This window comes from Hemiscyllium ocellatum, chromosome 4 (assembly GCF_020745735.1).
Source record: "Hemiscyllium ocellatum isolate sHemOce1 chromosome 4, sHemOce1.pat.X.cur, whole genome shotgun sequence".
NCBI lineage: Eukaryota > Metazoa > Chordata > Chondrichthyes > Orectolobiformes > Hemiscylliidae > Hemiscyllium > Hemiscyllium ocellatum.
Genome location: NC_083404.1, coordinates 28,105,916 through 28,120,850, shown reverse-complemented (window position 1 = coordinate 28,120,850; position 14,935 = coordinate 28,105,916). Strand labels below are relative to the sequence as shown.

Below are 14,935 nucleotides of genomic sequence, written 5' to 3'. Positions count from 1 at the left end.
GTCACATGCACTCAAATGGGTACAGTGAAAAGTTTACAAGCCGCCACTGATGGCATTATCTTAGGTCAGAATTCAAGATTATGAAGATTCAAGAGAAATTCATCCTTATGTCTGTCTTTAGTGTCTATCTCTCATTCTGAGACTATGGCCCCAATCAGGAGTATGGTCTATCCAGCGACAGCCTGTGAAGCCTTTGAAGAATTGTGGAGTTTTATGAGATTAGGTTTGATACTTCAAGCATAGGTTTTATGTTAAACTCTCTTCGTGGCAAGTATATGTCCCTGAAGTAAGGAGACCAATACCAAAGCACAGTCTCAATGAGGAGGAATTTCTTCAGCCACACAGTGGTTAATCTGAATCTCATTGACACAGAGGGCTGTGGAGGCCAAGCTACTAAGTATGTTTCAGAAATAGATAGATAGGTTCTTGATTGGTAAGGGGATTAAGAGTTATGGGGAGAAGACAGGTGAATGAAATTGAAAAATGTAACAACCATGATCAAATGGCAGAGAAGGCTTGATGGGCTGAATGGTCCAATTCTGCTCCTACGTCTTATGGTCTGATAATTATAGAGTGTACAGGTGCAGCTGGGGTCATCTTTGTAATGGAGAGAATTTGTTGTGCTCTGGATTAAAAGGGATGCTTAAGTTCCAAACCATCTGCTGCAGCCTCAACAATGACCAGGGAAGAGAACTCGAGTCAGTAACAAGGTTACAGAGTTTGTGATGTAAGCTGAAGACAACATTTAGCTACAGAAAAGAGATTCAAAAACTCCACATCTGATAAAAACAGGAGCAACGTTAGGGCGGAGAAAGATCGTGGAAAGATACAGCTGGCTATCAAAGGTATGTGTGGAAGGGCTGTTTCAATGTCAGGAGAGATGATGTTCTGAAGGGGCAAAAAAAAATTATTCACTTCATTGTAATTAGTTATTCCTTCCCCCATTATTAATTTATCTTATGCCACCATTTCACTTTCCTCTTGATTCCTCCCTAGTAAGTTGATGATTAACTAAGGTGGTGTCTGAAAATAACCAGAAAATAACCCTAATCTCCCCTGCAACAAATTTCTCATTCCAATTTAAGTCTTAGCCATGGCACCGGACATTCAGAACACTTCCATCTTCACAGGAAAAGGATATGCTCTCAATCTGCATCACCACAGAACATCTGGCAGGAATACCAAGTGTACAAGTGTCACACAATGGTTAAATCTCTACCAATTTCAAAATATGTGCAATTTTGTCTGAGGCCTGAATGATAAGCACATTAAATTTGCAAAGTTTTCCACCCAATTACTCATCGAATAAGATTTTGTGAGCTTGAGGCAACACACAGCTTCAAAATACAAATCAAATAATGCATTGTGTTATATGGTATAGTATTTTACACAGCAGTGCACTGACCCCGAGCAATACAAAGCAAAAACACTAGTTACATTAGGTACAAGATGCCTAGCATTTATTGTCTGTGCATGATAGATAATGTGAAGAAAATAAAGCATTCTTCATGAACGTAGTTATTATGGCTCCAAAGTTTTCTTAGCTGGCATTTGAATGAACTCACCCACTATTTACTTAATAATATTCTCAATTTGTAGTGTTCAAATGAAACATTTACTTTATATGATATGATGTTTTAAAACAGCATCTTCTGATCTACTAATGCATTTTCTAGGAAGAACATTGACAGACAATATAACTCACAGGTACAATTCTAAAGCATGTGCAGGAGTAGAGGGACTTGGGTGTATATGTGCGCAAATCATTGAAGGGGCAACACAGGTGGAGAGAGCAGTTAATAAAACATACAGCATCCTTGGGTTATTAATAAGGGCAAACAGGACAAGAACAAGGAAGTAATGCTGAACTGGCATAATAAACTGGTTAGTAAATAGAGTACTGTGTACAATCCTGAGCGCCACACTACAGGAAGGATATGAACACTGAAGAGCATGCAGAAGAGATTTACAAGAATGGTGAAAAGGGAGGACTGTAGATGCTGGAGATCAGAGTTGGAAAGTGTGGTGCTGGAAAAGCACAGCAGGTCAGACAGCATCCATGGAGCAGAAGAGTTGACATTTTGAGCATAAGCCCTGACTTGCTGTGCTTTTCCAGTGCCACACTTTGACTTACAAGAATAGTTCCAATGAGAAACTACAGTTATGAGGATAAATTGAAAAGTGTGGAACCATTGTCCTGGGAGAGAGAGAGGATAGATTGGGTTATTCTCCTTGGACAGAAGAACAGCTAACAAGAAATCAGATATAAGTTTGAAAAATCATGAAGGGTTGAATACAGTAGACAAGGAGAAACTGTTCCAACTTGTAAAAAGGTGCAGAATGAGAGGGCATACATTTACAGTCATTCGCAAAAGAATCAAATCCAAGGCAAGCAAAAGGTTTTCACCCAGAGTGATTCAGATCTAGAATGCACGGCCTAGGAGGGGGGTGGAGACAGGTTCAATTGAGACATTCAAAAGAGCATTGCTCTACGTAAATAATTACCCAATGTGCAAAGCTTGGGGAAAAAGACAAGAGAATAAGTCATGGTAGTCATTTGGAGTGCCAGTACAGAAACAATGGGCTGAATGGCATCCTTCTATACTGTAACGCTTCTGTGATTTATTGAGAATGCAGTGCATTGAAGAATACATAAAAACAATATTCTTTAATGACAAACCTTGATCATTTGGCAGGGACCTACATTATACATAAAATATTTACTTTCATTTTACTCTTTGATGGAGTGAGAGAGTCAGTCAGTCAGTCAGTCATCGGCAAGGCCAGCACATACAACCCATCCTTCAACTGCCTTGTGAAGCTACTGTAAATCTGCATAATTCGAGGGCATACATGATTACATAGAATCCCTAAAGCGTGGAAACAGGCCATTCAGCCCATTGTGTCCACACTGACCCTCCAAAAAGCAACTCACCCAGACCTACCCATGTAACCCTGTAATTCCCATTGGTAATTCACCTAGCCTGCATATCCCTGGATATTGAGTGAGTAATTTAGCATGGCCAATCTACCTGACCTGCACAACTTTGGACTATGGGAAGAAACTGGAGCACCCAGAGGAAACCCACACAGATACAGGAGAACAGGTGGAAACGCTACACAGACAGACACCAGAGAGTGGAATCAAACCCGGGTCCCTGGGCATTGTAAGGCAGCAATGCTAACCACTGAACCCTAGTGCCACCTTATTTATGCCCATTTATTTTATCCAAATAATTGCAATATAAACCTTATTTGCAAAGAATCATGAGATTACTCAAAAAAGATATTTCAGCCAAAAAAAATCTCTACACAACAAATTATGCTGAGATGCATGTAGAAAAATACTGGTTGGATAGCTGTGGATTAGCTCAATTGTTTGGCAGACTTCTCAAATATCATTATTTCAAAACCACACTTCACTCAACTTTAGTTCCATTCAGTCAATCTGTAAAATATTTTTTTAGATTTAATTTGAAACAAACTATAATCACAGTGTTACAATAGTAAAGGAAACTGCTGATAATCTCAAGAATGTTACTGATGAGTAAAGTCCTACATTACATCCTTGTTGTGCCGAATTAGATGCTTTTGATTTCGATGCTGTTAGGGGCACAATAGTTGGCCATTGCAACAATTTTTTTTGGTGAGGTGGAGAGAGAGACAGAGGGGGGAAAAGAAACCCACAGAAATGCAGCAGAGTGGCTCAGTAGTTAGTACTGCTGCCTAACAGTGCCAGGGACCCAGGTTTGATTCCAACCTCGGGCAACTGGCATCCTCCCTGGGGCTGCGTGGGTTTCCTTCAGATGCTCCAGTTTCCTTCCACAGTCCAATGATGTGCAGATTAGGTGGACTGGCCATGCTAAATTGTCAATAGTATCCATGGATGTGCAGGTAATGTGGATTAGCTGCAGGAAAATGCAGGATTATAGGGTAGAGGGATGAGTCTAGGCAAGATGCTGTTCAGAGTCGGTGTGGACTTAATGGGTTGACTGGATTGCTTCCACATTGTAGGGATTCCATGATTTAAATGAAAATAAAGATGTAAAAGTTAGGTCATTATCCAACAACTGTTACAAGCAGAGCTGCTGGTGTAAGTTCATTGCTACCTCAGGATTGTCAATATTAGCTCCATGGTGGAACATTTCATTGACCATGCTCTGACCAATCAAGGCCACTCAGACAAGGTATCAGAATACAACCTGTTCAATGTGAATGATCATGCAGTTAGCACCTCAGTAGGAAGCAAAGACAAACTGAAAAATGTAACTTGTATACTTCTAGCAATGAGTTTAGACATATGTGCAAGTAATGAACTTGCACCAATTCAAATGTTATACCATAAACAAAGCTATTATTTAGAATTAATTTTATTCATTCAGTTGACAGATGAGAAGCACAAAGATATTGTGAAATTTGAAAGGGTTCAGAAAAGATTTACAAGGATGCTGCCAGGGTTGGAGGGTTTGAGCTATAGGGAGAGGATGAACAGGCTGTGGTTGTTTTCCCTGGAGCATCGCAGGCTGAGGGGTCACCTTACAGATGTTTATAAAATCAATGAAAGGCATGGATAGGGTAACTAGACAAGGTCAATTCCCTAGAGTGGGTGAGTCCAGAACGGGAGGGCATAGGTTCAGGGTGTGATGGGAAAAATTTAAAAGGGGCAACTTTTTCATTGAGGTGGTGGAGGCTGATACAACTACAACATTTAAAAGGCGTCTGAATAGCAAGAGTTTAGAGGGATATGGGCCAAGTGTTCGTAAATGGGACTAGATTAGGCTGGGACATCGGGTCGGCATGGATGAGTTGGACCAAAGCGTCTGTTTCCGTGCTGTACATCTCTATCACTCTATGAATGATGAGCAGAAATGATTTATCTGAGCATCTTTATTTGAAACCCAAAAACTCTATGTCATAAGGATAATAGAAAATCATCTGGAAAGCTGAATTCTAATTGCCATGCTGTCAATCTGAAAATGTATTTCAGTCAACAGCTCTTAAATCAAAACTTACTTTATACAGCAATGATAAATGGCCAATTACACGTGTTCACGAGAAACATTGATTGACTGCAGCCAAGAATTAACCAAGGCATGAAAATGGATTGACATAACTTCCTTGATTCTCACTCTCCAGTTCTATCTACACAGCAAAGGATTTTGTACATTTCTTTAAAACAGTCTTATTTACTTGCTCTGCACCTCTAAAGATCTGCATATATGAACATCTAAATGGCTGAGTTTCTGAACTCCTTAAATTGTATATGTTGAACTTTATGAAAGGTTTGGGCTGAAGCTAAAACCTAAAATGAAAAAGCACAAACATGGAAAGAAATGACCATATACTTAATGAAATGAGTCAACATTTGGCCATCTGTATTTAAATGTGCTTTACAGAGAAAAATATTACCTTCATTCCAGCTACAGCAGCAGGGCCACTGGGATCCACTGCTTGAATATGACATGGTTTATTTCCACGTACGACAAATCCCCAGCCAACTGCATCACCCACAATCTGAAAATAAGCCAGTTTTGCAAAACTTTAAAATAAACAGGCATATTAAAACTGCGTTGAAAGTCAGCTTCCAAAAAACATATTTCCAATGTTTAATGTGGCTTCTGTACTCACAAAATGCTTATTTTTGAATGCACTGACAACCTTTGCAATAAACTAAGCATAAATGTTAAAAGTCCAGATTGATGAGCCTCCTTAACATTTTCGAAATAGACAAATGACTCAAGTGTAGATTGGGCCTTTAATGCTACAAGTATAAGCATTTCAAGAATGCAACACTACTCAAATATAACAAAGTGAAACTATGTCATACCCCTGAACCAGTACCTGATTAATCATCGCAAGGTGCAATAGATTGGGGAGTTGTCTACCATTTAAAGTACAGACTTACTGTAAGCGTCTTCTTCGTATAGGGTGCCCCAGGAGCTACGAGCTCCTCTGTTGTCACTGGTCTCTTTAACACTGAAACAAAACACAATTCTTTAGCTGTACATGTCATTCATTGCCCACTGTCTTCAATTCATTCCAGCTCAGTTCAGCCACTTTTCACTTAAATTACAATTAGAACAATTCTTTAGTCAGGATTATGAGAGGAAATCAGTCTTTTTTTATTATTATTATTATTTGATTAAGCAGTATTTAGACATTACTCTAATGCAGCAACAATTAACACTTCAATTGTACCTTTTACGTAATGAAACATCCCAGGCACTGCACAAGGGATTAGAAGAGAAACATTAGTTCCGATGAACAAAAAAATCTGGTAACAGTGTGCACTTTCAGAAGTGCTTTAAAGATGGCAAGCAAGGGGGAAGGGTGTACTGAGGGAATTCCAAGGCTTCTGCCCTTGGCAACTGAAGACACAGCCACTAATGGGGGAGAAATTAAAGTCAGAATTAAAAGGAGCTCAGATAACTCAAAGGGCTGAGTGGTTGGAGGAGATCACCGAGTTGGAGAGGCGCAGAGCCCTAGTGGGATTTAAAACGAGGAAGTAAGATTTTGAAATTAAAATATTGCTTGATCGAGAACTAGTTCAAGTCAACGCGCACATAGGGTAAGGAAACAGGACTTGCTGACAATTAAGACTCTGGCAGAACTTAGAATGTGGAAGACAATCCAGGAATTTGTTGGTACAGTCACATCTGGAGGAGACAAAGACTTCGATAGCAGGCGAGGTGAGACAGGCAAAAATCAAGCAGTATTAAAGACTGCAATGGCAAGTCGTAGTGATGTTGTGGGTGCATGTTTGGAGACTAATCAAGACAAAATATGACACCAAGGCTGTACAAACAGATTATATGTAACTTCATCTCAGAGCAGGAACAGAATGGGCGAGACGAGGGCTCAGTGGTTCGCACTGCTGCGTCACAGCACCAGAGACCCAGGTTCAATTCCGGCCTTGGGCAACTGTCTGTGTAAAGTTTGCAGATTCTCCCTATGTCTGCATGGGTTTCCTCCAACAATCCAAAGATGTACAAACAAGGTGAATTGACCATTCTAAATTGTTGGTGGTATTCAGGGATGTGTAGGTTAGGTGCATTAGTCAGGGGTACGTGTAGGGTGGGGGAATTGGTCTGGATGGGTTGCTCGTTGGAGGATCAGTGTGGGCTTGTTGGACCAAAGGGCACTATAGGGATTGTGTGATAGAACTGGAGTCAGTGACTGAGGGAAAGTAATTTGGACTGGGTACCAAAAACAATTATTTCAGTTTATACAATCTTTACTTGGAGGAAGTTTCTGCTCATCTTGTACTGAGTGTTGAATTATCAACAGTAGAGTAGTTGAGAGATGTGCTGATGAGGTCGAACTGAGTGTCATCAGCATACCTGCAAACACAAAATCCAGCAATCTATCTTTGGATGAGGTTGTCAAATGCAAGTACCTAAATGTGAAATAGGAGGGGAATAAGGACCTATTCTGCAGGGATAGAGTACCATGAACAGAAGCTTGATAAGTGATTTAAAAAACTGAAAGAAGTGCAGATGCTGGAAATCTGAAACAAACAACAGAAACTGCTGGACAATCTCAACAGGGCTGGCAGCATCTGTGTAGAATAAGCAGAGTTAACCAGTGACATTTCCTGGTCAGTGATTCTCTGCTTACAATTAGATAAGAATGGAACTAGATGAAAGCAGTCCTACCCAATGGAGGAAGGTGTTACAGTCACCATGTCAAAGGCTGCACAACAGCTTGAAGGATGTGGAGGAAAGCTCAACTTTGTCAAGTTACATAGGATGTCATTTTTAAACTCTGATTACAGCAGTCTCCATACTATTATAGAGTGGAGACCTGACTGGAGGGATTCAATCACAGAGTTCTTGGAACGATAGGAGTTGATTTGGGAGGCGATAACATATCCAGGAATTTAGGGATTGGGATCAGAGAATGGAAGGATGCAAGGGTCAAGTGAGGTTTTGTTTGAGGATGGGGATACTTCACAATTAAAAGAAAAAAAAAAGGGACAACACTTAGAGAGAGAATAGTTTACTGCATTGGCGAACATGGTGATTGGAATATAAATAGGATGATCGGAAGTGTAATGGGAATAGGATCTATGGAACAGGAGATGGGTCTTATGGACTGGTTGGGCTCAGAGATGGCATGTGGGGAGAAAGCAGAAAGACTGGAGAGAGAAGGGCATCCAGGGTTAGGGCAGGTTGTGCAATAAAAAAGTATAGCCAGACAGGCCAGTGGAAGGGAGTGACATAGCAAAGGCAGCTAATTGTAATACCTCGGATTTCGTAACAAAGCAGTCCATGAGGTGCTTGCACTTCCTGCTGGAAGCAAAAGTGGAGGATGGCAGAGAGATGGGTTTAAGAAGATGGTTTTAAAGAAGAAAATGGCTTATATTATATTGAAAAGATTCATTCATTAAATTTTATACTAAATGTTACAATGTATTACCTGAAAAACATCATACTTCAAAAATACAAATGTTCAATTAAAAAATTCAAAATAAATGCTAATGGTGCCCAAGACCTTTTGTATTGATCATGTTTATACAAGGCTCAACAAACAAAACTGGACAAATCAAAAAAGATAATAATAAGTGACCAAACATTGTTCCAAGACATGGAGGATTTTAGAAGTGGAGACAGAAATGCAGACAAAGATTTTGGGGAGGAAATTGCAGAGCTATGGGCTAAGCAGCTGAAGGAGGATCTTTAATATGAATTCGAATTGGGAACCATTGTAAATCAAGTGGGTGACTTGGTGAGAATCAGGATACTGACAGGTGAATTTTGGCTATGTGTGGGGTGCAAGAAATAAGGTTGTACAAAATAGTATTATAATGGAGGTACCAAAGACATGCATGCAGTTTCAGCAGGAGAGAGATACGAGCAACATTGGGTGATGATATGGAATTGGATGTAGAGGCCTTGCTGAAGAGAAGATACTTATGAGAAGCCCACCTCTTAGTCAAAGATTACACAAAGTTTACAAATGGTCTTGTTACCTTCTTAAGCTGTCGATGGGAGGAATGATGATAGTGGTCATGGAATGGAATTTTTAGCAGGGCCACATACAGTGGTTTAATTTACGACCATCAGATGTAGGAGTGGAAATAAGGCCATTCGGCCCTTCAAGTCCATGCCACCATTTAATCATGGCTGATGGATATTTCAACTCCATTTATCCATACTCACCCTGTAGCCCTCAATTCCTTGCGAGATCAAAAATTTATCAATCTCTGCCTTGAAGACATTTAATGTCCCAGCCTCCATTGTGCTCCATGGCAATGAATTCCACAGGTCCATCCCTCTCTGGCTGACGAAGTGTCTCTTCATTTCCATTCTAAATTAACTCCTTCTAATTCTAAGGCTGTGCCCATAGGTCCTAGTCTCCCCGCCTAATGGAAACAACTTCCCAGCGTCCACCCTTTCTCAGCCATGCATCATCTTGTAAGTTTCTATTAGATCTCCCCTCAAACATCTAAACTCTAATGAATACAATCACAGGATCCTCAGCCATTCATTTTATGTTAGGCCTACCATTCCAGGGATCCTCCGTGTGAATCTCCACTGAACATGCTCCCGTAAGGTTTGTGAAGGTTCGTAGCTCAGGTTGAGGTTTAGAGTGTAGGTTTGTTCGCTGAGTTGTAGGTTTGATATCCAGACATTTCATTACCTGGCTAGGTAACATCATCAGTGGCAACCTCCTGTGCCAGTATGTCCTTCCTAAGGTGTGGGGCCCAAAATTGGACACAATATTCCAAAATGGGCCCTAACTAGAGCTTTATAAAGTCTCAGAGGCACATTGCTGCTTTTATATTCCAACCTTCTTGAGATAAATGACAACATTACACTTGCTTTCTTAATCACAGACTCAACCTGTAAGAGAATCCTGGACTAGCACTCCCAGATCCCTTTGTTCTTTGGCTTATAGTCCATGCCTGTATTCTTTTTTCCCCCAAGTAATGGTGGCAAAAGGAAATAGATTGTCAAAGAACAAAATTCTACCAGAAAAACAAATAATCTTGCTCAAGATTAAAATCAATCCTATTAGAGCAAGCAGCAGTTGATAATAAAGCTTTTCAAATGTGAGCTGTTGAGATTAAATAATTCAAAAACAGGCACTTGTTGCATAATAGATTTAACATTGAACCAGTCAGATTGCATTTCTTCAAATTCTAGAGACATTAGGGACATTTAAGCAACTACTGGACAAGCACATGGATGGCAGTAAATTGAGGGGTGTGTTGGTTAGGTTGATCATAGGTTTAGATAAATGCTCGGCATGAGACTGTGGGTTGAAGGGCCTGTACTGTGCTTCACTGTTCTCTGTTCAATGAGATACTGATGATGGCATGCTGATGTATCCGCTGGTATTTTCGTGAAAAAAAGTATAGACTATATTTAGAACAATTATGATAGTTGTAAATGGATTGATTCAATTTAGCATTTGTAGCAACAGATATAGTGGAACACATTGATGCCCTTTATATACTTATCCCTCAGGAAACAAATTAAACATTTAAAATTAGAAAAGTTAATGTTATCAATTAATTGGATGGCAAATAAGCAGGTTGAGTTTCTAATCATTACTTTTCAACTGATTTTTTAAAATTTCAAAAGAAAATCTTTGGTAACGATGTGCAGACGTGTTGGAACTGTGTCGATGAGATGGTGCGATTGATTCTTGACATGTTCTTTCAAGTTGGCGGTGATGCAATGTTCCAGACCTTATTATTGGAGCATCAACTGCCTTCCTTTTTAAAAACTTTTGTATCCTTCTGGCTGAATGTTTACTCTTTTAAATCACTGACATCCACTTGGGTCCTAATACAAAGCAAAACACTTTCCTACACTAAATTCCATCTGCCAAGTTTACAATTCTGTGATGTGGGATGAATTGGCACTTGTACCATTCAATACAAAGAATTGAAGAACAGGGGAAAAAAAAACTTAAATCATTAGAAGACTCAACATTTCACTATAACACCACACAGAGAAGGTTAACAAGACACAAGTCGTGTCACACACTTCATCCCCCTTAAAAACTACAATTGCTAATCAAAGAAATTTGTGATTTGTCTCTTCTCACATAGTGCTATCAAGCAACTTCACATGGTCACAGCGCTTACCAGACTTGGGGTTGGACAACACAGGAGGGCTGCTGCTGGGAGTGGGGCTGCTGCTGTAATAACCACTGCTGCCACAGCTACTGCTCATGCTACACCGTCGAACCGCAGAAACAATCTTGATTTCCTTTGTTGGGCTCACTGCATGAGAGAAATCAAATGTCAAGTTAAACAACAGAGTTTTCAGTGGAGCTTTACCAAGTTGACAAGTAGGAAACAAATGCTGGCTATTCTGTATCAATTCAGTAGGGCATTCTAGTTTGTTTAAGTTACAAGATCATATATGTTTCAGTGAACTATTTAGCATGTTCTCAAACTCAAATTATTCAGCTTGATAATCAAACTAGACAAAAAAAAATCACAAGTTCAAATTTCAGTCCATACCAGGTTGGAGGATTCCAATCTAATTCAACTGCAAGAAGTAGTGTCACAGCATGGGGCTGTGGAAATGGTTAAGAGTTCACACTCTTTAAAACAATGCAGTTCTAATTGTAGATGTCACTCTACAGTCTGGAACGTACTTCTGTCTCCAGCTGTTCCCAAGAACGTGGGATCAGGGATAGGCAATTTAGCCCGTTAACCTTCTTCTCCTTGCCTGACCAAATGTGATCATGGCTGATCTGTGACTTAGCTCCTTTGCATCATATTGTTGTTTAGAAAATAAATATTAAATATTAAACTGATGAACCATTGACTGCAACTTGTGGAAGCTGGCTCCAAACACTTATTACACCATGCCTGTCGAAGTACTTAATAATTTTGCAACTTAAAAATCTAGTTCTAATTTTTAAGATAATTCTTGATGCACCAACAAACGCAAATGGTTTCTTCTATCCATTCCATCTATTCCTTTGATATCTTGAAAACTTCTATCAGATTTAGTACTGACCATCTTGATGTTGTATCTCAATAGTGTTACCACGCCATAGTCTCCAATTGAGTTTGCACCTGGTAGGTTTGCAGATGACAACAAAATTGGAGGTGTACTGGACAGTGAAGAAGGTTATCTCAGAGTGCAATGGGAGCTTGATCAGAAGGGCTAAATCGGCCGAGGAATAGCTGATGGAGTTTAATTTAGATAAGCGTAAGGTGTTGCATTTTGGGAAGACAAACCAGAGCAGGACTAATGGCAGGGTCCTGGAGAATGTTGCTAAACAAAGAGACCTTGGGGTGAAGATTCACAGTTCCTGGTCAGTAGAGTCACAGGTACACAAGACAGTAAAGGCAGCATTTGGCACACTTGCCTTTATTGGTCAGTGCAATGAATATAGGTGTTGGGAGGTCATGTACAGGACATTGGTTAGGCCACTTTTAGAATACTTCATTCAATTCTTATCTCCCTGCTATGGGAAAGAAGTTGCTAAACGTTCACCGGTGCAGAAAAGATTTCCAAGGATGTTGCCAGGGTTAGAGTGTTTGAGTTATAGGGAAAGGCTCAAAAGCTGAGACTAAAGCAGAGACTGAGGAGTGACCTTATAGAAGTTTACAGAATCATGATGGGCATAGATAGGGTCAATAGCCAAGGTCTTTTCCCCAGGGTAGGGGACTCAAAACTCAAGGACAGAGGTTTAAGGTGAGGGAGAAAGATTTAAAAGGGACCTGAGCAGCAACTTTTTCACACTGGGAGGTACGTGTATGGAATGAGTTGCCAAAGAAGGCGGAGGAGACTGCTACAATTACAACATTTGAAAGGCATCTGAATGGGTACATAAATAGGAATGATCTGGATGGACGTAGGCCAAATGCTGGCAAATGAGATGGGATTAATTTAGGATATCTGGTTGGCATGGACGAATTAGACTGAAGGGTCTGTTTCTGTGCTGTACAGCTGCATGACTCTAACTTGTTCCTTACATACTGTTTGCTTAAGTATACCTATTTGATTTATAGGAGAAACAGAGGTCTACAGATGCAGAAGATCAGGGTCAAAAAGTGTGGTGCTGTAAAAGCACAGCCGGTCAGGCAGCATCCGAGGAGCAGAAGAGTCGATATTTCAAGCTTAACACTCTTGAAGAGGAGCGTATGCTCAAAATGTTGACTCTCCTGCTCCTCGGATGCTACCTGACTGGCTGTGCTTTTCCAGCACCACACTATTTGGCTTATACACATCCTTAAAATCGGTCATGTTTTATTCACGTTGTCTCTGGTTGAATCACTCAAAGATTTTCGTGTAGTGCCTAAAGCACAATGTCTGATTGCTATTCTTTTTATTTCTTTTTGTTTTTGAACTATTATCTCAACTAACCTTTCAAAAATCTAACAACACCTTTTTTAACTAATTTCAGAGATCGAGCCTCCATGATACTCTTGGTAGAGAATTTCAGGCATTCACTACTCTCTGGGGTAAGAGATTCTTTTAGATCTAAGTTTTAAATATATTTCTTCTTATTCTGTAACCATGACACCAAGTGGAAATATCTTCTCACATCTACTCTGTCAAGCCCTCTCAAAATATTCAATAAAGATCACTTATGGATCAGGCCAGGTGCCCTTGAAATATTTTAAGAAGGTAGCCTAGACCCTCACTTTCTCTTACTTTAAAGCTAGATGTGAAGTGGAAACACTAGGTGTGATGCAGCTGGTTAAAACACTTGGCTTTAAGCAAAACTGAAATTTGTTTAAACACTACAGTTGAAACACAAACAAAAGAAAACAGAGATTAAAATAACAACTATTGGAAAACTTAACCGACCTGATATAGTAACTTAATTAAGGAACTGTTCCAATCCAATAACATCCCATAAACACACTCCTATGCAAAAGGCAAATTGAAATACAGATTCTTACAGGCAAGGAGGAAGAATTTCCATACAGATTTCAGAGAGAAAAGTCAGAAAAGAATCTTCACTGAAGCTTGGAACTTTTCCTGGACTCCAGCATCTTCTGATTGCTACAGCTAAACCAAACTAGAAAGTACCTGAACTGGTTGACCTGGCAACTCCCCTACCATTATTTAATTAGACAAATTCTACCTTTACAAACTCTGTTCAAAAAATCAAGGACAAAATAATCTTTTTAAAGTGACAATCACAATCACCCCTCTCATTCCGCTAAACTCTAATGAATAAAAGGACAAGCTTGATTAGGCATTCTTGATAAGTCAACCTTTTCATCTCATGAATTAACTGAGTGAATTTCTTTTGAACTGCCAGTACGTCCTTCCTTAAATTCATGCACCAAAACTGGACACAGTACTCCAGGCACACAGTCTCACCAACATCCTGTACAATAGTAACAAAATTTCCTTTTTTTAAAAAAACTCCAATATCACCATCTGCCCAGCAATAAAGACCAAAATTCTACTTGCTGCACCTGCATGTTACCGTTTTGCATTTCTTACACTAGAACACCCAGATCCCTCTACACTGCAACTCTTTTGGGTCTGTCCCCACTTCAGTAATAGTTTGCCTTTGATTCTCCTTCCCAAAGTTTAATTGTTCTCCCTGCATTTTTCGACATTAAACTCCATCTGCCAAGCTTAACCCCATTCACTCAACTGATCTATATGTCACTACAGATTCCTTATATACACATCACAATGTGCCCTCTCATCTGTATACTATCAGCAAATCTGGAGACATTATACTCTGCCCTCCTCCAAATTAAGAATATTGATGGTAAATAGTGGAGGCCCTACGACTAGAGTCTTTGGACTTCCACTGGTTACAACCTTCCAGCCTGAAACATACTCATTGATCCCACCTCATTACCTTCTGTGTGTTAACCAATCCACAATCCATGCTAATACCAGATTTCCAAGACTGTCAACTCCTATCTTGTGCCTTTTGTGTCGCATCTTATTGAATGCCTTCTGAAATTCCAAATACACTACATTTACTG

At 39.8% G+C, this 14,935-nt stretch overlaps 1 protein-coding gene across 2 annotated transcripts in view; it reads right to left on the bottom strand.

The window, feature by feature from the left end:
* deptor (DEP domain containing MTOR-interacting protein) overlaps positions 1–14,935 on the bottom strand; it is an 81,533-nt gene that overhangs the window by 13,244 nt on the left and 53,354 nt on the right. For both annotated transcript variants that reach the window (XM_060822840.1, XM_060822839.1), the window contains exons 7-9: positions 11,099–11,236; positions 5,906–5,976; positions 5,410–5,514 (exon numbers count right to left, since the gene is read on the bottom strand). In XM_060822840.1, the coding sequence (XP_060678823.1) occupies positions 5,410–5,514; positions 5,906–5,976; positions 11,099–11,236 (314 nt within the window). The remainder of the gene's footprint in view (positions 1–5,409; positions 5,515–5,905; positions 5,977–11,098; positions 11,237–14,935) is intronic.